This window comes from Atractosteus spatula, chromosome 26 (assembly GCF_055471065.1).
Source record: "Atractosteus spatula isolate fAtrSpa1 chromosome 26, fAtrSpa1.hap1, whole genome shotgun sequence".
Lineage (NCBI taxonomy): Eukaryota > Metazoa > Chordata > Actinopteri > Semionotiformes > Lepisosteidae > Atractosteus > Atractosteus spatula.
The window spans coordinates 5,408,509-5,432,414 of NC_142731.1; the positions used below are offsets into that span (position 1 = coordinate 5,408,509).

General features: G+C 47.3%; 2 protein-coding genes across 2 annotated transcripts in view; both read left to right on the forward strand.

The window, feature by feature from the left end:
* The window catches only part of LOC148814672 (inactive phospholipase C-like protein 2), an 86,654-nt gene extending 68,042 nt beyond the window's left edge, over positions 1 to 18,612 (forward strand). Inside the window, exons 5-6 of the mRNA XM_088906082.1 lie at positions 11,500 to 11,609; positions 17,058 to 18,612. Coding sequence (XP_088762208.1) covers positions 11,500 to 11,609; positions 17,058 to 17,252 — 305 coding nt within the window. The 3' untranslated portion in view covers positions 17,253 to 18,612. The remainder of the gene's footprint in view (positions 1 to 11,499; positions 11,610 to 17,057) is intronic.
* Positions 18,613 to 20,792: 2,180 nt separating this feature from the next.
* Positions 20,793 to 23,587, forward strand: hcrt (hypocretin (orexin) neuropeptide precursor). Its single transcript, XM_088906326.1, has 2 exons — positions 20,793 to 20,852; positions 22,760 to 23,587. Exons 1-2 carry the CDS (start codon positions 20,793 to 20,795, stop codon positions 23,273 to 23,275), a joined length of 576 nt encoding a protein of 191 aa, XP_088762452.1. The 3' UTR covers positions 23,276 to 23,587.
* The last annotated feature ends 319 nt before the right edge of the window (positions 23,588 to 23,906 follow it).

The following is a 23,906-nucleotide window of genomic DNA, read 5'->3' on the forward strand; positions in this document are numbered from 1 at the left end:
AGGAGACAAAATTACTCCAAGTTGGAAACACAATTGTCTTGTGTTTTTGAATGGCAAACAGCACCACTTTGTGGCCACATTGTGTATAGTAGTGTTCTCATCAGGATGGAATTTTTCTTTTGCACCGTTGCTTTGGGAGAGCATATGGGCATGACCAGTCCTGCTGGGGCAGTTCTGGTAAATGGTGCTGATGTCTGTGGTTCCCGTTCTGTCCTGTGTGACAGAACAGAGTTGGAAAGTCATCTGTCATTCGGGATGCAGAGGGAATTCATTGGAAACGCAGTGTGGTTCAGTGACGCAGAGTGCAGTGACCTGAAGGGGAAATGCAGGAAGGTCCTTTCTTTTCTCTCCTGCCGTGCCCCTCTTGTGGTTGTGCTGCCATGCAAAATACAGGATGTCACTTCCTCCCACAAAAAAAAAGTTTGGTCTTTGCAGCTTTCTAGAAAACTCTGCAAATCAGCAAGGAAAGTCACTCCCAGCTCCCTTTTCTCTCCATTCCTGGCAACAGCATCCCGCCTCCACATTTTCTCAGAGGCTCTCACAGCTACAATATCACCACCTCGCATTCCAGGCTCCTACTACGCTGCAGAACAGAAAGGCTTTTTGCCTTCAAGATATTGTCTGAAAATATCTCTTTTGCATTGAACGGCTTTGTTTATTCTGCATTTCAGCAGCCCACATCTTTGTTAATCAACCAGCCTGTTTTGTATGTTTTTTTTTTATGAGCACTTGCTAGCATGCTGTGGCGTGTGCCCCAGATTAAATGGGATCTTTACGATGATCTGCCCCTGCATATCTCCCCTGTGTGACCTAGGGATCAACAGCAGGAGCAGCTGTAGCTGTGGAATAGATTTACATGTGTTTTTGCGTGTGCTGATTTAATGGAACATCAAAGGCACAAACTCTGCCAGTTATGCTATGTCCAGTTTTCACAGAACACTGAGCTCAGTAGAGTGTCTGTGCAAATGGATGCTTATGTCTTTGCCAACTCATGTTAGTCTGAGGTCACAGTGGCTAGCACTAGGTATCACACATTCCTCCTGAATTCCAGCTTTGTAGCAATGGAATAAAATAAAAGGAACTTAATAGTCCCGTACTCATCTGTCAGCATGTGATCTGCCTTAATTCAACATATTGGTAGCCTCTTAAGTCTTCTTTTTTTGTTGTCATTTTGCAAATGCACTTGTCCATTATCACACTTGGAAATCCACAATTTGTGCTTTCTGGGATAGCAGCCATAAACGACAGAACTATGAAGAGGGAGTTGTCCTCCGTGTCTGTCCAGTCAAGATCAGCAGTTTCCCATCACTACAGATGTTTGGCTTCCTGTCTCATCCTTCTGCTTTCTGCTCATGGGTATATTTGATGTATTTTGCAGAATCTGTGCAAGCCTGCAGGGCTCTTTGTGAAAGTCTGCATGAGGCCCCGCATGATGCACAGCGCTAAGCTTCCAGACTCTATGGTGTTTGTGCCTGCTCTTTCTGGTGCTTGGTATTATGCCACATTGATATCTGTATTTTAAGGCAGCTCATTTTAGCTTTTTTGAATGATTCAAATCGAGACTGTCTGTCTAAGAATAGGATGTTTTTGTGTTGCACACTAGGTTTAAATGCTTTGAATGATCTTAGATCTCGTTCTTCATCCATCCAGACATTCTCCCAAAGGATGAACAGTCCCCCCCTGCTGAATTTCATTGTTTTATTTCCTCATACAGAATACAACCCATAAGGCTAGCTAAGAAAGGCAGAGGAAGAGACATTGCATGCAGTTTCCTCATGGAGGTCTTAATTCTTGACGCTAAATGCCTGAAAGCATGGTTTGTTCATACCTCCTGGTGGCCAGAGGTGTGTTGACACTTCACAATCCCATCCTTGTAGAATTCAGAGGGCTCCTCTGTCGTGATTTTGACATCTTGAGTGAAATTAAAAGTTAGCAAACCTACCTTCCTCAGTCTGGATCACTGGGGGAGGATGACTGTAAAGGAAACTGGGTCAGGGGCTGGCTGAGAACTGTGACGTCAAAAACAAACATATACTGTACATGGCCATTCTGGTTACACTAGGGGAAAAACGACTATTGACTGGAAATGTAAAAGAGGCTATAACAGCCGTCACTTATTGGATTTCCCTTGCTTTTGTCAATGAAGCATGCTGATGGTTGAAAAGTTTTTGGGTTTGCGACTATAATTGATTGTAACACGTCAAACTGTACAAAACCCGCTACAAATTGGAGCTCGACGACTCTCTTCCTCTTAAATGCAGCACACCCGGCTCTAATTACAGCCTGCACGCAAGCCCAATTTCCAGTTGCCGTTATGTGGTTTTGTAGGGAAGTGCGCCAGTGTGCCTTTCAGGTGGCAAATTACTGAGATTAATAATGACAATGGGCCGGGTGTGCAGGCGTGTGTGTGTGTGTGCGCGCACTTCTGAGGCCGTGTTTGTCTGTTTACCCGTGCTGGGACGCGCCTGTGCGTGTGCTCGCTTGTGTGTGGTCACGGGTTATAGCAGTTCAGTCCCCCGCTGCCCAGTGGGACCAGTGTGATTGCTGTGTGCACACAGTGCCTGGGCTGCTGGGAACCTAACCTGTCAAGATTAGCTGCTGTAACACATCAGCTCTGTGGCAGCCTGACACAGGGGAGAGAGTAGGCAAGTCAGCACAGGTCCCAGTCACGGTGCGAGAATGAGCTACAGGTTCATCAACAGCTGCAGTGAACTGGTCAGTACGTTATTGAGGGTGTGGCTTTTGTGTACTTGTTAGTAAATGTGACCTTAGCAAAGACCACAGACATTCTGTTCTTGCCTCATTATGGGGTGTGTCTGGGAAAGAGCACGCGGATAGACGTGCTCAGGGTCTTCACCTGGAGAGGATGGACCGTAATTCTCCTCCCTGACCCTGGCGCTGATGTAGCTCAGGAGGTCGTGGCCTGCAGGGGAGGTTACAGGCCGCAGCACGGCTCTCGAGTGCCGCGTGAGTCTAAAAGCGGCTTGAGGTGTCTGGTAGTCAATACGGCCTGTGGTGAGGCGTGAAGAGAGCAGACTGCCGCTCAAGCTGTCACGAGGATGCTGGTTTGGAGCAGGGGCCTGGCTCCTGCGTGGGCTGTACCATTTGTGTGCTGGGATGGGGGGGGGGGCAGGCAGGGAAGAGTCGAGGTTTCCATGCTTTGTTGTTCACAGGGCTCTCAGTGATGTCGCCGCATCACCTATTTACAAATAGCTAGACTGGGGTGGCAGGAGGGACATAGGGGGAAAACTCCAATTCACATTTCTTTGAAAAGAAAATTCCAATAATCACTGACAAGACATGGATGCAGTAGGCTTTCAATAAACTTGATCTGCTGTGAAGCTGGCTTGAGGTACTGTAGATACGCCTGGTTGGAGCATTCAGTTCATGTACTAACACTGCAAAGACTGTAGAGAAAGCTGCTTCACAAGGGGAAGCAAGTGTTCTCTGATAAAACTGTTTTTTTTTGTTAATGCCCTGCAAAGACTACAGCCAGCTTGACGATGACTGTGTTGTAGGCTTCTGGTAATAATTTATCACGATTTGGGCGCGTTATGAATTACCATCTAGCCCGTTGGGGGAGATTATATCTTCCCTGCCACTACATTAGGCCCTCTTGGTGGTATTATCGCAGGATTAAGTTGTTTCACAGAAAATTAATCTACTGGTGCTGGCCCCCGGTCAGGAAAGAGGAGTGGGCACGTTCCGGTTCTGCGAGAGTGGGGGAGAGTGGAAGAAGCTTCAAACAAACAAAAGCTGTTTCCGTGAAGCTAATCCCTCGACTCTCTCGATTTCTCCAGCTCTGCCTGTATGCACTTTATAGCTAGACGAAGGTGTGCATGGCACAATCACTGGAGCCTGGAAGGTCCCAATGTTTCTCGTAGTTCTGTTTCTGTTCTTGTTTTTCTGTGTAGTTATATCTCCCAGAATGGATTCACTCACACACAGTTCTTATTGTGAGGAGTCTGCTCAGCTCTGTCCCTCTGTTAAGCTAGTGTGGAACTTTGTGTGCTGTGTGCCAATATGTGCTATGAGGCCTGTTGCTCACTGTTCAAATCGCAAGATTGGAGGGACAAATGGAATTTATTTAACACAACCATCAGGCATTGAGCTTTAATTTAGTGTGAAATTGCTTGAGATTGATTTTTCAATACACATGTGAAGAGAGAAAGATCAGAGAATCCAGGTTTTGTTGTAGTCCACTTAAGAGCATGTATACAGGGTGATCTTGACATCTGCTCCTATACAGTAGGAGTATCGGACTTGTTTCCTGAAGGTTCTAGTGCAGGAGTGTCCAGTCCAGGTACTTGATGTGTGTCTACAACTTATTCAAACCCAGTTCTTAACAAGCTAAATGGGCTAATTACTCATTTAACTAGATTAATTGAACGGCTTCTCTCATCCCTTCAGGTGCTGCTGTCTTAAAGAGACCTGCAGAGACATCTGTGCTCCTGGAGTCTAGTGAGAGCTTGGGTTGGGTTGGCCTAAACATTTAATTTAGAGTTGTCATACTTAGAACAAGGCTCCAAAGTGTTCTATAAGTTACTGTTCTCTGAATAAAGTGATTGCTTTGAGTAATTAACCACACAAAAAAATCCTGCTTATGTCTAAGAAAATAACTCAGTTAAATATTAAATTAACTGTACAAGTTGCCACAAAATGCAGAAGACACTAGGCCCTCTAGGAAGTAAGTCTCATGCTTTAATGTTGTTTGGATGAGGCTCAGGAATGGACTAATATAATGTCTGTCTGCTTTGTTAGCTGACTCCAAACTGCTGCTCTAGTGCCAGTGAACAAACTGGCTTCTCAGATGTCTTATCTGCTACATTCCTCCTTTAAAACAAAAACTGTGATTTTTTCAGTGTGAGAAGATGGATGTGAAAGCCTGTGAAATATTACACGCTCTAAAGAGCACAGTTGTTAATGGTAACCTGGCGGTCATACATTATTTAAACACCCTCTGCGTTGAGGGAATTCCTGTGCAGCCATGAAGCATCGTGACTGCTGATCAGGAGAGAACTACAGGCCTCATTCTGAGGTCCCAGAAGGCTGTCCCAGCTTTTTTTTTATCACTGCTCACAAAAGGGTGACCAGCTGGCTGTGCTGGGACCTTCTGCATTAGGACATCTTTGTGTTCCAGGATAAGCGTCCCCTGTGGCTGTGCTTCATCAACACCCTCTCGTTAAGGTGCAACTAATTACCACTCCTGGGGGCTGGGGGCTCAGCTGGTCTGAGTTTGATGTTGAAGGCTCCAGGATGCGGAGCCTGATTCCCTGATTTTCCTTCTGTTCCCATGGCAATAGGCTGGCACCCCATCCCTTTTAATTCCCTGACCAGCAGAAACCATGGCGCCACTGTTTCCCTACAAATGTGCCCTGAAGCCACTGGGAGATAAAAGAGAAAAAGTTACACCTGCTTGCGCTGACTGCAGTGTTGTAGTGATTACTTTTAGCCCCCTGCTAGAGCACTTCTGCACTGCACTGAGCAATATTATGTATATTTTCTATTTAATGCATTACATAACAACACATACATACGGAGCAGTGGGATGCATCTCTTTGTTTCAAGTGCAGTGCTGTGACACGTGGAAACTCATTGTGTTCATGACTGGGCTGATGAGAGATTCACGAGAAGCCAGGGCTGCAGAGTGAGTGGTACTGATGAGAGTGTCGATCCTGCGAGATTCCAAGAAATAAGAGCGGGTCATATGGTCAGAGGTCCCTGCTGTTATTTGGAATCGTTCTCAGTTTTGCATTTTCATTTAATTAAAAAAAAGTAGTTCTATCATTTTCCTTTGTGTGCTTGGCTATTTGTGTTCTTCCCAGACAGCTGTGCCATTGTCCTTTCAAATTATTGGGTTTGTGTGTGCGGCAGGCTTGGAGTGTTTGAATTCCAAGAGTTGTTCTTGCTGTAATTAAAAAAAACAACTCTTTTCTGTGTTAGAAGCGGTTTGCGCAGAACGGTGACCAGCCTTTTTGTATGCAGAATAAGCGCAGACCGTATTTTTTTTCAAACCTTTTAAAAATTTCCAAACGCGTAAATTACGCTGTTGGGATCGCCACAAAGCGAAGCTGTGACATAGCAGCGGCACTTCCGCACGTTATGGGTCGGATTGCTTTTCAGAACCTGTTGTGTGGAGTTGTAAAAATTGATTAAGGGATGTAGAAAATAAGAACAGATCACTACAGCACAGCAAAGATCTGTTTGTCCATATCTGTGTGGATATGGACCAATGGACACATGGATATAACCAACTGGGAAGAGTCTCCTGCTTTGTTGCATAGCTGTCCTGTTCTGTAGGGCAGTGGGAAAGGAGGACTGGGGAATGGGTAGATTGTCACAGCAAAGCAATCAGGATTATATGATTTGGTGTAATAATATTATTATTATTAGTGCTTTTCTGGACACTCCACCCAAAGTGCTGTACAGGTAATGAGGATCCCCTCCACCACCACCAATGTGCAGCCCCCACCTGGATAATGCAACAGCAGCCATAGTGCACCAGTCTCATCTGAGGGACGGCACCTTTTTACAATATAGTGTCCCCGTCACTATAATGGGGTATTGGCACCCACACAGACCGCAGGGTGAGCGCCCCCTACTGGCCCCACTAACACCTCTTCCAGCAGCAGCCTTAGTTTTTCCCAGGAGTCTCCTGTCCAGGTACTGGCCAGGCTCACACCTGCTGAGCTTCAGTGGGCTGCCAGCTGCGATTTGCAGGGTGATACAGCCGCTGGCAAGTACATGGAGTACACATTAAGTACACGAAAAGGGGGGACTGGGGGGGGGGGGGGGGGACACTGAGAGGGGCACCGTGTATCTACTGAACTGGAAGCCTTATCCCAGTTTCCGAAACCTGTCAATCCCAGGCGGCGTGAGGGGGTCCTCTGTGCAGGGAACTGACAGGTGCAGCCGTGATGAGATGCGCTGCAGAAGGGTGGAACATTCCAGAAAGCCTGGCAGCCAGAGAGTCTTCCTGACTGCCAGAATGAAGTTTTTTAGCCCCTTATTTCCCAGAATCCCTTACACAGTACAGGTCGAAGATGCGTGTCTCCAAGGTTGCATGTACGTCAGAATGCCTCATCTAGCATGTGGTAACATAATAATGAAGCAATGAAACCTGGTAACTGCTGCCTTTTGCCTCTTGTATGCAATATCTAATGTTGTCTAATTTGTATGTGATAAGCCTATTTAGCCATTAACTTCTACTCTTATTGCCTTATGAGTGTGTTTTCTGCACTCTGTACCAACTCCGCATTGCTGTTTTATCCTTGTTTTATTGTGTAAGGGAGCTGGAAAATGTCTCCTAGTGACTCATAAAGGATTACATAACTAATTAGCTGAAGCTAATGTGGAAAACCTAGAAATGTTCCTAAATCCCCTTGGCATTCAAGTACCAATCCCAAAGGTTTCAGTTTGAATAGGTTAATAACTGATCTCATCACGGATGCTGGTCCCTAACTTTTACTGCAGGGTGGACTAAAGCAACTGGGGTCAGCTGGCTTACAGTACCTCACTCAAGGTGCGACAGCAGTGTCTGCAGCAGGGACTCGAACCCACAACCACGAAACCAGACACTTTCCCACTGTGCTGTGCTGGCTGCTTATTATTCTCATTGTGGCACAGTGTCACCCAGAGCAGCAAATTATTTTTGTTGCTCATATGTACATAAATAAATGAGATTTATATAACCGTTCTATTAAACACCTTCCACTTATTAGCCTGCACAGGATTCACGTTTTTTCCAGCGACACAGGCAGAACGTCTTTAAGGAGCTTTTCTGTTTATTTCTTTATAGCAGAAGAGACTGGCATCACTGTCATTGAGATAAGGATAAAAACTCAATTACGCTGCTACACTATTGAAAACGTTATCAAAGACCCCCTGGCGTGCTTGAAACATTTTTTTTTTAATGAAGTCTGTTTTTCTCATTTATCGAGCATGAGGCTGTTGTTTTCTTTTGCGTTTAGCTGTCTCTGAGCTATCTTTTGCTCTGCCCTCTTACTTTGACTGACGCATGCCTCCTCTCCTCAGTCTTTCTGGGAAACGTGTCACCTGTATTCATTAGCATTCCCATTGTTGTCAGCAGAGCAAGGTATGCTCTCCGTGTGTTATCCTTCTGCTCTTCCCCCCCGTGCTCGGAATGCTCAAGTCGCAGTTGTGAATGTGACACACCGTTTTTTTTTAAAGGAGCCTTTTGGAAAGAAATTGGAGGAAAAAAGGCAGGAGGCAGGGCTGAGAAGAGAGGCAATTTTTGCTCCCGAATCTACTCGTCACAGAGGGACGCCGCAGCTTTGATCAATTAAAAACGTCCTTAAGAGATGTGGTGGGGAGGGAGCACAGCGGGGCCCTATAAATAGACGCTACACACCTGTGGGAGTTTTGTGGGTGAGGGAATGACGTGAGCCAAGGTTTCTGTGTGTGCATGCTTTCTCTGCTGTCTCCCACGAGCTTGTCAGCCCGAATGTGGGCTCTCAGATGAATGCTGTTACCAAGGAAATGCTGGAGATCAAAGCACGCTTCTCTCCAGTGGTGTCCTGTTTCTCTTTGACTGTACTACTACAGGAACTGCGTGATCCCAGGGTACAAACAACAGAGACAATGGCTTTTTAAAGGCTGCGTTGCAGACTTCTGCACGAGCCTTACAGCTGGAATAACTGTTCACACTCGCACTCCCCATCCTACATACTCTGCCAATGGCTTGTTCTCTCTACACAGACTGTGCAGGGCATGCAGCCCACTCTGTAGAGTTGTGATTGCTTGTGCGGTGTTAGTGTATGTTAAATCCTCCAAGATGCCTCTAACTAACTTACCCAATAAATCTGTCCTTCTCAAATGAGGTCCTACAGCCTGGAAATGCTTTGCTCTCATCTGTTAGCGAACAAGAATGTATTACATATTTGCACAAAGAGCGGTAGGAGTCTGGAACAAGCTGCCCAGCCAAGCTCCTGAAGCTGAGACCTTGGCTTCCATTGTCTAGAAATAACTAGATAAGATCATTAGATCAGCCATCCACTATAGCAAACAAAAAAACATACAGTCTGAATAACTTTTTCTTTTGTTTGAGTCTATTCTAATATTTTAATGTTTTTATAAATCAGGGCTGGATTCCTAACCAGTTGTTAACTGGGTTTCCTCAAATGGCCTGTTTTAAAAGGGCAGGAGTCAAGCAGGTAACCTTTGTAAGCCTGTGGATCACTGTCCAGTGTTAGGCCCTAATTTGCCACTGTGAACGACCAGTGTTCTCACCCATGTGGGGTATTGGGATTATAGTGATGACCCAGGATGGTCAAGAATGGGTCAGAACTGGGACTGTAAAAAAACCCTGAAAGAATACCATGGCTGCATCATGAGGAAAAGCGCAGTGTTGTGGAGGACAAGATGATCTGAGCTGTTCTGAAAATGCACTCAGCCTGCATCACCGGTGCGTCAGAAGAAGAAACCTGCGTTTACATGAAGCAGATACATGTGGGGTGAGGGCTGAGGCACCCTCATCATTGCCTGTCTATCAACGACCCCCCTCGCACCCCCACCTCCAGTCCTCCAATCCTTCTTCCTTTTCGTCATCTGGCCATGACATGTTCATTATTCATGCTATTTAAAATAGTTATTGCCAGGAGCCCTTTTGTATTTGGAGCAGAAGTAATCCAGGTCTTTCGAATGTAGCACATAGGTTTGCAATGAGCAGCACAGCAATGCGGCCTTCCTAGCACACTTGAGAGTCAACCGGCAATCATCTCTGGGAGTGGTGACAGCGAGGAGAAACGGCAGAGTGTTGCCGGTTCGCAGCTCATGAAATGTGTGTGGAGCGATTCACTTTATCAAACCTATCTGAGCATCGGGAGGGCGCCGGAAGGGTCCAGTTAGGAATCTCTGACAGCAGAAGGCAGCAGAACGGCTTTCTCTTGAGTGCATGACTACCTGGCTGATAAAGCCAAGGGTTTTTTTCTGACATCAGTGACTGGAACTCGCTTTCCTTTTGTCCAGATAAGGAAAAGTGTTAAGTGAGCACAGGTTGATATCTGAACCCACTCAAGGGCCTAACCAGCTAAAACTAGGCACAGTTGAGAAGCAGGTTTTAATCCTTCATGGGATATTTGTAGCAGGAACCCTACAGTAGGCTGCCCTTTACAAATTTAATACAGACTCAGCACTGAATGCAATATTGGGATGTCACATCCCCGCAACTAAGCACCAAGTGGAACAGTCCACTATTCCCACGTTTTTTTCTGTGCTTATCAGATAAATGGCTGTCACCTGTAAGACTGTCTACAGGAGGAATGCAGAACCACAAGATCGTAATGCGCCTGTTCTGTTTTGTGCTAGGTGTTTTATCTGGGCTGCATTATCTCAAAGTCAGGCCTACTCATTTATAGATGGCAACGCTTTGCATGTGTGAACTGTTTTCTTATTTTGAGAACAGTCCCGAGAGACCAGCCGTGTTAGGGACTAAGGCTAGAAGTGATCCCCATGGGCTGAGCAGGGAGGGTAGAAGAAGTATTGAGCTCAGCTGTGCCAACTGGGCCTTTCAGTCTCCATCTGTGCCCCCCAGGGTGCACGTTTCTGTCCTGCAGCTTGCACCCATGACTAACAGCCTTGATCCTGCCAGCTTTGGTCCGTGGCAGGCCTCCTGCTATAACATTTTCTTCCTGGAAATTTGTTTAGGGGCGCTACGTTTAATGAAGTCTTCTCCGAATTCCCAGCTGACGCCGACATCAACTTAATTGCCTTTCAGGGGGATTATGTTTCGAAACATCTGATCATAGTATTTGTTGTCAGCGGGGAGCAAGCTTGTCCTTGGTATCTGGCAGGTGGATTTGAGTTTTAGGGCAATAATGAGTCTAGCAGGCCAAATCCTCCCATTCCCAGGTGACCTAACATGACAGAGGACACTCACGCACAGAGACACTCAGAGCCTTCCTGCATTTGTGCCCTCTGTGTCATGACTTGAAATAGCTGACATCAGTATCGGCACCTTGAACCACAAATGAGATAATCTATCATAACGTGTTAATTGCCCAATACTAGGAAGAATGTGAGTACATTATACTTAACAGTGGTATCATTGACAAAAATAGCCTTAGGATGTAAGACTTGGTAGATGAATGAATCTTTCTGAATTAGATGCAGTGTCTCAATATGTCAGCATGCAACTGCTTAGTTAAGTATTTGACTATATGGACTTCGTACATCATCATGGCTCTACGAATACTTGGCTGCACCTAAAATGAGCTCAAATCAACTGTAAAAGAAAAGAATGTCTTGTCCTGTGAGTTAGGAGATTGAATTAGTTGGCTTAATCTGGTGAAATCTAGAAAACCCCTGGTTTTCACCCCCCCTCCCCCCTCCTCCTGGCCACAGGTCCTCTGCTCTTCTCATCCGGCTGATTTCATCCTCCCAACGGGATAGGGATCCGTTCTAAACGTCCACTCTCTTCTGACATGGCTTGCCCCACCAGGCAGAAATAAAACTGCACGTGTCCTCTCTCTCTCGTCCCAGGGCTGGATTTCCACGAAGACCTTCACAGGCTCGGAGCCAAGGAGGGACTTAAGGGGAGGAAGCTCCAAAAAGCCATGGAGAGTTACGCCTGGAACATCACTGTGCTGAAGGTAAAGCCGACCTCACTTGAGGGCTTCTGACTGTATCGGCCAGAGTGCGTTCAGAGTACAGGCTGGGCCCTAGACTCCAGGATCACTGTGGTTCCCCATTAAGAGTTCTCCTCAACTGGTAAGGGAACCCATGTGAAGCAGATATTAAATCTGTAGTCCAGACCAGGCTACTGCAGACAGGACTCCCCATCTGGGGTGAGCAGGCAGCTGAGTGCCACCCAGGTTGGCCAGGCCGCCCATGGCTAGTCGGGTGGCTTGTCCACGAGAACCAGACCATTATTCCACCTGGTGGTAACTTCGCCACTGGGATTGGTCGAATGGATGGAGGCTCTGAGAGGGGAGCATCGTTGCGTGCCGTTGTCATCGTCCTTCTTGTCCTGGTACGAGAGGGATCGTAGCAGTAACATCGAGTAACGATTGTTAATCCCCGAACTGGTGAAAGAGTTCTGGACGTGAACAGCAACGGCAGAGTTTTAAAGAAACAAGCTAAAAAACAAAGCTCAGTTTGGGGAGGGGGGTGGGTCACAGAGTAACAGCAAAACAATACAATGCTTTGTCTTTTTTTCCCTGGGTGTCGTTTTTCTGGATCGCTGTGTTTAAAAACACCCCCGCTCACTCCCACACTGTGCTCCACTCCAGGGTACAGTTGTTCCACACAAGTGCCCGAGTGTGGGCTGCCAGTTAGCAAGCTCCTGCCAGAATGAGGTTACGGCTGAAACCGCGTGCCGCGGAGGAATGCATGTTCGAAAAGCCTGTTTGAAATGGAAGGGAAGTGGGAACGCTCTCGGCACAATCAAAACAACTGGGGGCCTTTTTTGTTCTTCCGAATCGGAGGCATCTGCACAAGGTTCACGGAATCCGCAGCTCCCCCTCCAGCAATTTATCAACAAGGCTATTGCTGTTTTAACATCCGAGTGGGGGCTGAGTGATCGCCCTAGATTTCGTTCACTCTGCAACAGAGAAGGGCTCTTGTGGGCCTGGGTTTGCCGGCTTGTCATTTGTAATCTTGCTGTAATTTCCAAAGACTCAAATGGTGGTAAACAGGCCAGAAGAAAAGGACTAAATCGATGTGGGAGAAAAGATTGACATTTTCAAAGCTCTGAAATTCGTTTTCTACTTTTTTTTGCACTTGAGAAACCTTCTTTGGGGGGCTGCAGATTTATGAAAAGGGTAAGCAGGGAAGACTTGGGAGTGTTTCTTTTCCTTTTTTTCCCCCTCTCATCCCCTGTCACTCCTTGACGAGACTGAAAATTGGTGCAGCGATCGGCGCTACTACACCCTGGGTCCTGTTCATGGTCTTATCTCAGAGCGGCAATCAGATCTGCTGCTGGACCGTAAAATCCCATTGTGAGCAGCAAATAGACTGATTCTAATCAGACATTGCGCCCTTGAGTGAAGCTTACAGAAAACACTAAATGCTTGCTTGCTGAGCCACTTTCCGGAGCAGTCAGAATATGATAGATGTGTGTAGTTACTTATGCGAGCACTTTGGCTGGTTTACTTATGAAATTTTTGTGCCAGACGCCTGGGGCCTCAGTGTTATTCCGAACATGAGCTGAACCAAAAGAGTGTGACATTGGTTTGTTCCAGGACGAGGAGGCCTGTCCAGACTGTGGCCACTGGCGGGTGAAAGGGTACTGTGTGAGTCACAGGGACAGTACTTTTACGTGGTACTCGGCCAGCAGGAAAAGCTCTTGTCAGGATTGTGGAGCGCAGGCATAGTGAGTGACTGCGAGGGCTGCAGCCTTAATGATATGATTCAGAAGCATGAGCCCACGCATTTTGAGCACTGTTCAGATTTGGAGCCCTTGTTTATAGCAGCTAAATTATATCACCCTGCAACTCACAGCTGGCAGCCCACTGAACCTCAGGAGGCATGAGCCTGGTCAGTACCTGGATGTGAGACCTCCTGAAAAAGCTAAGGTTGCTGCTGGAAGAGGTGTAAGTTGGACCAGTAGGGGGCGCTCATCCTGTGGTCAGTATGGGTCCTAATGATGCGGACACCATACTGTAAAAAAAATGGCACCATCCTTTGTACGAGATGTAGAACGGAGGTCCCGACTCCCTGTGGTCATTTTAAATCCCAGGGTGTTTCTCGAAAAGAGTAGAGATGTAGCACTGGCATCCTGGCCAAATTTCCCATTGGCTTTTACCAATCATGGCCTCCTAATAATCCCCTTTTATGAACTGGCTTCATCACTCTGTTCTCCTCCCCACTGAGAGCTGGTGTGTGGGGAGCGTTCTGGCGCACTCTAGCTGCTGTTGCATCATCCAGGTGGGGCTGCACACTGGTGGTGGAGGGGAGTCCCCATTACCTATAAAGCGCTTTGAGTGGAGTGTCCAGAAAAGCACTATACAAGTGTAGGCAATTATTATTATAATTATTGTTTACTTGCAGAATTGGGCCGGTGATGTCTGGCATCTATGCGTCTCTGCCAGAGGATAGTAAAAGAGGAATTGATGTTCAGATGCTTTTAGCCTGGTTACTCTGGACTTGCTCTCAGTGCAGACTCCAATGCTTAGATCTCCTTAGGCAGCTTGCATTCCAAAGTTCATACTTGCTTTTGGTTCAGTTAATCAAGCCCAAAAGCCCTTGTTGCAAGCATCACCTCCTCCGTTTCAGATTTACTGCTTCACCTCATTGCTGGAACTTGAAGGTGAATCGGGAGCAGTGTAGATGAATGGGTATCCTCTGACCCAGTCACACTCAATCCTGATCACTTCTGTCTTCTGTGAAGAGAGAGTCTAGCACATAGTTTCCAGCCCTTAGCATCCACTTGCTGAGCTGGTTTTGGTCTTGCCATAGGACACAGGGGCTAATAAAGCAGGCAAATATGGTGATGTCACACTGCTGTGACCTTAACATCATTCCATTCAGATTCCCCTGTGTCTGGGGGCTATGAAACTCGTGAGAGTGATGGTGATATAAAAATCCTGTGTCCATGCATAGATGCTGCAGTGGTGCCACAGCGCTGATCAGGCAAAATGCCAGTAGTCAAGGTGACTACATCATTTATAGGGGGAGCGTGGAACAGGGATAATAATTTTAATACGTCTGTTCTTCCCTCGTTCTGTGACTTGTCAGCTTGAGATGATGGATCCAACTTGCAGGCACTACACACCCACGCCTGTGCCACTGTGCCACACTACACACGAGAGCGCTGCCTCGTCCACATTCAATCATCCTGTAAATGTCCCCCTTGTGCCAACAGGGACGAGAAAGTCACTAAGGGAAAAAAACACCACCATGTTCATCAAAGTGTCAAAATCAATATTGCTTAAATGTGCCTCTAATGTGCATGGGGGGAAAAAATCTTTTTTTACCAGGCTTCTTGTGTGTTGCTCTTAGGCAGTATAAGCTTCGACTGGCAGTAGAACAGGGGCTTTATGCTTAAAGCTCAGTTTTTTTCCTGCAGGCCAGTGCTAATACTTTCACAGACCAAGGAGCTCTACAGGTTGTCCTAATAGAGCGATAAAGGAAAATACCAACGGAAAGCTCTTTCTCCCATCTGGCTCTTTCGCTGGGTATAATCCACAGAAGCTTGTGGGAACACTTGCCAGCTGTTTCATGTCACACACAGCAGTCCTAGGTTTGCTACCTTGCACTTCACTGTGAAGTCCTACAGCGCCACCTAGTGTGGCACTGCCAGCAAGCCAAGTTAGCTTTATCTACACCCTTATGGACGATGAGCACATTGAGTTGCAGTACAAGAGCAGTTGGAAATCTCCCCTCTATATTTTGTATTCACCTTTTAGCATATAGCGGAGCAAGTCCCTGTGTATACGAAACATACAGTCACAGTTGTATCCTGTTCCAACAGTTATCTGTTGAACAGTTGACCTGCTGTCATTCTTGCATTGATTTGAACTGCGCTTGCTACTGCCGAAAGTGATGATGTGACTGAGCATTAAATACGCAGGTTGCTTCACATCTGACACCCACACCCTGTTTCTGCCTGTGTGCAACAAGCATTTTTAGTGCAAGAAATGGATTCCATTTGTCTGTGTGCAACTTGCCCTCCAGAGAAAGAAACTACCGTTGATAGGAATATGAATACAGGTGTGAATGAATGTTTTGTCCCAGTTTTGTTTGGGCCTTGGGAAGCAAAGCTGATCAGGAATTCGCTCGGCAATGGAGGAAAACATTAAAAGGAAATGAAAAGCTAATTTAAACCAAAAAATGGGGAAGAGCGAGAAAAGTTTGTGGAAGTGTAGAAAATGAAACCCACAGATTATACACGCAGTCCTCAATTCACACCATCGCTGGGTTCGGAATTGCACTTTTGAGTCATACGCACGTTATCCGTTTTATACTTTTACTTTAATGGAAGTTGATTTCTGCCCTGTCCTTTTCCAGGCGCTGCTTAGCTCACGTGATCACATTTTATCCTTGTGCATAATTGAGCAACATTTCGATGCATCACTGCCCCCTTCTGGAATTTCTGTTTCAGTTACCAGGCCTTATTGCAACTACAAACGTTCCACAGTTTAATGAAACAGACAGTAGTACATTCACTTAAACAGCATCTACACAACCCAGATAACAGCCACTGCAGACTGGGCGGCAGCCTTCCTGGCCCACATCTGACCAATGCAGACAAACCTCTGCGCTACTATTAGCAAAACTATTCCCACTTCCATATATGTCTCCATGCAAACCTGCGCTAATCAGAATCTCTTACTTAATTTGCGGTGGTTGCAAGCTGGATGTGTGCGAGTGCCTGTGTGCTTCCTTCAGCCTGGGCCACACAGAAAAGTGGGCAGGGATCGGCAGGGAAGGGTGCAGTCATTGGCTGGCATCATTATTATTAGCCAGCAGCCATATTATGACCCTGCAGTTCCCAGCTGGCAGCCCACTGAAGCTCAGAATGTGTGAGCCTGGTCAGAACCTGGATGGGAGACGAATAAGGTTGCTACTGGAAGAGGTGTTAGTGGGGCCAGCAGGGGGCGCTCACCCTGCAGTCAGTGTGGGTCCTGATGCCCCAGTATAATAAAGGGGACAATATTATTTGTCAGTATTAATTTAAAAAGGTGCCGTCCTTCAGATGAGCAGTAAAACCGAGGTCCTGACTTCCTGTGGTCATTAAAAATCCCAGGGCGTTCCTCAAAAAGAGTAGGGCTGTAACCATGGTGTCCTGGCCATATTTCCCCCTGGCCCTTACCAATCATGGCCTCCTAATAATCTCCATCTCTGAACTGGCTTCATCTCTCCACTCTGCTCTCCTCCCCACTGAGAGCTGGTGTGTGGGGAGAGTACTGGTGCACTCTGGCTGCTGTTACATCATCCAGGTGGGGCTGCACACTGGTGGTGGAGGAGGGGAGTCCCCATTACCTGTAAAGCTCTTTGAGTAGAGTGTCCAGGAAAGCGCTATATAAGTGTAAGGATTATTATCATCATCATGGCTGGGGAACCGGCGTTCATTGAGCCCGGCTGTGTGTGTGTTGCAGGGCCAGGCCGACCTCCTGAGGCACGCCAAGAGCGAGGCGCTGGACACCCTGCGGCAGATCCACTGCGCCGCCCAGTCCTGCGGCCTCATGAAGAACGGAGCCGCCGCCTCCTCCTCCCCCGAGCTGCTCCGGGCGCGCTCCGGCCTGGACCCCGTCCCCGAGAGCGAAACGGGCAGCGACACCGGGTCCTGCTGAGAGACCTGGCGGAGGGGCGGTGCCACGAGAGAGCGTTGAGGAAGACCTCCAGCCTTGCTCAGCGGCCGCTTGGCCTCCTCTGCCTCCGTCGCACGCCTGGCGGCCAGGAAGGCAGATTTCCAGCAGGAAGACACTCCCGATGAGGACGGCTCCATTTTGCAGGATCTCCCCACTCGTGCACTCACCCATTCTTCCCAGCAGTGACGCCCCACCACCCTCCAAGCAACGTGCTCCTTAGCCACACATCCTTGTCTGGGAGGGCAGCTGGAGACCCAGATCCAGACGCCAAGGGCAGAGGAAAGTTTCCTGGCCCAGATGCCGACAGTCGCTTGCAGAAGGGAAGAAACTGCAGCTGGCACGCATATCTGCTATGCCTTTACTTCAACAGCACTCCCTTCTGCTGTCAGTCTTCTTTTGTCCATCTCACGTGCTGTTGTGACCAATAGGCAACCCACAAACCAGCCTTCTCCACAGTCCACTGACGTACGAAGAAAAAAACTCCCTGGAGTTTCAGACTCTCATACGCACCAGCTTGAAAGGTTGTGCCCAATGTGAAAATAAAAGCAAGCAAACCTCCTCCTTTGGGCACTCTGCATTTTTCGCGACCTTCAGCATCTTCTGTGGCAGGGGGTCTGGGGACATCGGATGAGTTTTTAAGCTCCGCTGGCAAAAGAAGAAGATCGGGAGCTTTCGTCTGCTGCTGCTGGCCGAGGTGAAGCTCGGCCTTTGGGAACGGACCAGTGCAAATACACTGCAACGTGCTGTTTGCAGAAAACCACAAGACACTTGAAAACAATCCGTGTGCTGGTACGCCCACACAGTGAGAACAGCACCAGATTCACTTTCGGCAGTCATCACACTTCTCTTGTTTTTTTTTAAACACTTTCTCTCCGGTATGTCGTGTTCTTCTGGACCTGCGCGTCTTCGGGAGTGCGTTGTTACTGTAAATTGGTTTACGAGCTGTGGTCTAACTGGAAAAGTGCCATCGTGTTATAGATGTGAGGCCGGCTGTTAGATGATGATAACCAGGCTTTTCTTGTGAAGCAAAGACAACAACAGGAAATTTAAGGTCCTGATGTTATCTTTTTCAGTTTAAAGACAATCTGACATTCTGGAAAATAGTTTTTTTTTAATGGTCAGTGTCCCTGCTCATCATTATGATAAATAATCAATGTTAATATTGTTTCTTTATACACGATCGCCCTGCTGAGTGATGTTCTTTTGGTCAATGAACGGGGGGAGGGTGAGGGAAAATAATATTGTAAAAAAATTAGGATTTAAAATAACTAATTCATTTTATGGCTACTGTGAATATCGTCTGGTCAACAAACTAGCCCATTAAACCTGGTTGAATTAGAAACCTGCCTTCTCTGTTTTTCTTGCTGTTTTTATTTTTTTGTATTCAGCTTGTTATGCTGTATCGGTCACCACTGCTCACAGGCATCTCCGATTCAGAGACTGGACAGCGCCGCCGCTTGGACTGTGGAGAATTCCACCAAGCCAAAAGCAGAGGGGGAATTCAGTGCTGTCCAGGTCCCTACGGCGCAACACTGTTCAATGAGCAAGGAACTCTGTTGTACACTGGACAGGATCAGTATTTGTATGTCAGTGCAATCAGATTGAACACTTCCTGTCTGTCTCTGCTAGACATGTATAGACTGTGTTCCTCACTCCTTGACCTGGGGAGCCAGGGTCTTCTCATTTAAATTCTGCTCTCATTGAATCTTATGGATTTAAATGTGGTTTGCATTCCTTATAAAATGTGTGTTGCAACTCTCCAGGACTAGGAGTGAGGAGCACTAGGAGGGTCTAAAACCAATAACTCTCATCATCTCGCATCTTCCAACGATTAGTTTTACCTACGATTCAATCTCAGTCCACTAGAGGGAGACATTTACTAGCTCAAAAAATTTCACTGTGAATAATGGGAAGTACTGTACAATCTCATATAGCATTGACGCTTATTGTTACCAGTGACAGTTGAAGGGCTGAGGAAAAGATAGAGCAGATTTAGAAATAAAATACTACAATAAATCATTAACTCTGAATTTATTTTTACCAGAACATTTCACTAATGTAGGGGTGTCCTGTTCAAATGTCCCCCTGGTCTTGACCAATCATGGTCTCCTAATAATTCCAAACCAACCAAAAGGTAAACAAAACAAGGCATTTTCTCAACAATATGGAATGTCCTGCTGCAACTTACAGGCATGAACTTCTTAATCGGATATTAAGGGTCTCCTAAACATTTCCAAGTGTCGTCAGAAGGGCAAACCCCGGTTTTGGTATGACTGTTCATAATCATCATATCGGAGAAATTACAGGTCCCAGGCATTAGTTTTCTATCATGGTTTGGAGCTTTTTCTGTAGTAGCCAGTTAAAAGATGAATAAATTGATAAACAGCTGATACCATTTCTAGGTTTTAAGTAACCTCTTTTCTTCTTGCCTGTGATATCAGGGTTAGATGGCAGAAGTCCGGTGTTAAGAGCATCTAAGTAAAGAAAGATGTCCAAGTGCCAACTGGGAACTGACCTGATAGGAAAAAGGAAACGCGAGCTAAGAGAGGTACACTAATCAGAGGAGCTCAGAAGTATGGTATTGTTGAAAAGACCACTGGTCTGGTTAACCTGGTGGTGCCCATTCAAGCAGAATCAGGACAGAGAATGTAAGAAAGCTTACAGGTGACCAGTCTGTCCATCCAGCCCCTGTGGAAGGTACATTACTGATCCAAGGGTGTCATCGAGCTGTTTCTTGAAAGATCCCAGGGTATCAGCTTCAACAGCATCACTAAATAGCTTGTTCCACACTCCCACAACCCTCTAGGTAAAGAACTGCCTCCTGCTCTCAGTTTTAAATGCACTTCCAGGTGGTTTTCACATTTGGCCCCTGAATCGTGTTGCACTGTCAATGCTGAAGAAGGGCGGACAGTCAAGGCCTTTGAATGCTTCTATCGGCTCCCCTGTAAGAGCAGCGAAGAATAACCTCATAATGAGCATCTCATTAGAGCAACCGGAGAAAAGGCCATTCTTCCAGTGTGAAGGGTAACCACGTCGGCCACCGAAGGTATTTTCCATAGCATGAAAGGCAAATGCCTTTTCTCATTGGCTGCTGCATATCTTTGCGGAGGCCTCGGTTTTGTTCAGGTAATTAGTTACTAATTAGTACCAAGACGGAGGGCTCATGCCTGCTAGAAAGTCTAATTGCAGGCCAAGACAAAGGCCTTTCCGAAGCTCCTAGCAAACTCCTGTACAGTATCCAGGTGATGCGCTGAAGAGCAGGACCAAGGAAGAAAAGAGCCACTGAGACTGCCCAAGCAGCATTGTCCCGTTCTACACTAAATGAGCAATGGCTGCTTGGCCTAATAACCGAAGATGCCCGTTTCCAGGCAATATCCTGTTTGCGCTGCCACGTGGATCAATTCAGAAAAGACGAAGGGGTGGAAAAGGCTGTGGAACAGTATAAAAGGGACGCCGGGCTCTCCGAGAGCGATCGGCGTGGAAACAAGCCCTCCGCGTGTCAGAACTCCCTGTGGGAAGAGAATGGATAGTGTCCCCGGCACTTTCAGCTCACGCCCTGAAATGGGCCCCTCTACAGCCAAGGTAAGACAAGTCCTCTGCTGGCCTTTTCTTGGGTTTAGGAATATCAGCTGTAGGAGTGTCATCTAGGCTGGTGTAAGACAGTCTGTTGTCAGGGCCACAGCTGTCCTGGAAGCTCCAATGCACACCGAACCTTTGTTACCCTTCTGGAGAGCAGGCTGAGCTCCGCGGTCCAGATGTCGCCCTTTCGGGTCCAGTGCGCGTCGCTGGCTGGCTCTGACCAAGCGGTGTCACACATGACCACCCCTGGGCAGATCACCGCCGGTGTTGGGCAGGCATCAGTCGTACCAGGCGCCTGCAGGTTGGCGGTGACGTTGGTGAGGAACGCGTCACTTCCCTGAGTGCCGGGCACTGCTGGCATGTCCAAGGCTAACAGGTCCGGACATGGGCGTGGCAGAAGTCAGTCCTGGTGGCGTACAGGAGGCGCTGCCAAGAGCCGCCAGCAGTTCCAGACTGGGTGGGTTTGGTTAGAAAACGCTGTGGTCCTTTTCTTCTCTTTTCAGCAGGGAATAAGCCTTTACTTGTTCCTCTGCTGTAAAAAGGTCTCACACTGTAGACTTGTACCGTCTGTCTGGGGAGTTTGGGGTTTTTGTGAAATAGGCAGCAGAAATGGAGCACGCTGCATAGGCTCAGCTAGGGTTGATCATCAGCTGCACAGATAACACAACACGAGCAAAATGCACACATGTGCACGTGTAGTCTTGGCCTTACACTCGAGGCTTGTGCAAACCACCCTGGCTAAAGCTGCCCTTAATTTAGGTGCTCAAGCAATGTCTCGCCACTCAGTCTAAACTCCTGTGCAGCGGGGCTGAAGGGTGCAGAATGGCAGCTATGTGTCGCCCAGGTGGGGCTGCAGATACAGAATGGCATCTACATGTTGTCCAGGGGGAAGCTGCATTAAGCGTGTCTCTTCCTACTTGTGAAACCCCTCTTTATATGTAAAAGAGATTCTTTTGGGATAGAAAGTACCAAATAAATCCAAAGCATTCTTGCGTGATAACCGCATGTGCTGTGTTAGCGTGATAGTCCTACAGAGGCTGTGCTTCGTCAGATCCCTGCAGGCCGGCTTCACAATAATACCCCCTGTGATAGGGCTTGAAATAAGAGTCTTAGCCTGTAGACTGCTTGAAGGATTCCTCCCACTTTCAGTTCTCACATCTCTTTGAAGTTAAATCTCATTGAACTCATGCACCTGACCAATTAGACAAAGTCCATTCGTTTTTTTGCCATTTCAACGTCAAGAAAACCACCAGGAGCGGCATGTTCCATGGGCACTTTGAACTCGGCACGGGGTATTTCTGAAAGCTCAGGTCTGTCCAGACCCACGTCCCGTGCGTCGAACGAGCCGAGCCGAGCCGAGCTGCAGAGGGCAGGACCGAGAGCTCAGCTGGAACAGCGGTCAGAGCATCTAACCAGTGGAATCGATTGCACGGTACAGTCTTCCTGGTTTAAGGACAAAGTGGGAGTGTCATCATGCTTAAAATGATGGTATTTACATTAGGTACAAACTGCAACAGAAAGTAAATCCGTGTCCATTCTGCAGAGCTGGATATAGTCCCAAATACCAAACCCAAAACCCAGGTGAGCTATCGGCTGCTTCTATGTGCCGTTATTGCAATGTAATAGGTTGTTCGTACACTCAAATGGTCATTGCAATCTCGTAATAACGAGATAATATACCATTTCGTAATTACCAGAGAATTCTCTATTAATTGCGCGATCTCGGGTGATTGTTCCTTGTCGGCAGCTATGCGCTTCCGTAGTAAAGGGGTGATTCGGCGTAGTTTGCTCTGAGAGCAGTGATTTTGTTTCGGGAAATGCATAATCCTGTCTTCTTAATCTAATTGCATCGGCTTTTTTAATTCTTTAGTTTTTAAAAAAAAAACAACAAACAAACCGTATTTCCCCAGAAGCTCCGAACGTCCCTCCTGCTGGCGCTGCTCTTCAGCCTCGCCGGCGGATCTGCGGACGTCCCCGACTGCTGCCGGCGGCAGACCTGCTCCTGTCGCGTCTACGACCTGCTGCACGGCCTGGGCAATCACGCCGCGGGCATCCTGACCCTCGGGAAGAGGAAACCCCCCGGCCAGGGCTTCCAAGCCCGGCTCTACCAGCTGCTCCACGGATCCGGCAACCACGCCGCCGGCATCCTGACCATGGGCAGGAGAGGGGAGACGGACAGCGGCCAGCCCGCGGACAGAGACGCCCCGGAGCGGGCGCGCCCGAACTTCCGGTCGGTTCCCACCGGATCAAACTCCGATGTCCAGCGTGACTTCAGGCTCTATGAGCCCCTGAAACTCCTGCAGACCGATACGGCCACGCAGAGGGAGTGCTTGGAGCCGCTTCTAAAACTCTGTCTTACCAAGACCGCTACTACTTCTGCTCCTCCCGATGATAACGGAGTTATAAGCTATAAAATATCCGAATGAAGCCTGAGGCGCTTGCGGTCCCGCTTTTCATTCACAGCACGCAATTTGTATTTAGAAATACAGATACCGATAATCTATTTTTTTTCTATAACGCCCTATTGTTTGGATTCTTTAATGTGATGCTGTAATATTAATAACAATGTAGCACTATGTTGCAATATATGATTGTTGTCTGTGTAGTACATCTCTTACAATTCCATTAATCTTTGCTGTAGAATTGAATGCCAAGGCTGTGTGCAACAACTGCAAGAGCTCTGAAATCGCGTAACTTCGGCTGTGTCTGTGTGCCGGATGTCCCAGATTAAAAGGTGGAACACGCCGAGTTTCTTTTCATATACAGAATTGTGCTGTCGTGTACAAATCACTTTAGCAGTGTTATCTGTGAAACGATCACCAGCAAATGAACAAATTCAGTAGAGGGCCCTCCTGTGGTCTTTATAACCCCCCCTCTCGAATTTAAAAAATCGTGCAATCCTACAAATGTCCAGCAGGGGGCAGGGACAGACCAAGCGCAGGCGTTCTTCGTGCAACAGTACCGGAGCTGAAACACATATCTCAGAAATGTTATTAACTGTGGATAAGAGTTTCCATTTGCCATGTCAGTTGGTTTTTGTGGGTGTTCGCTGTCATT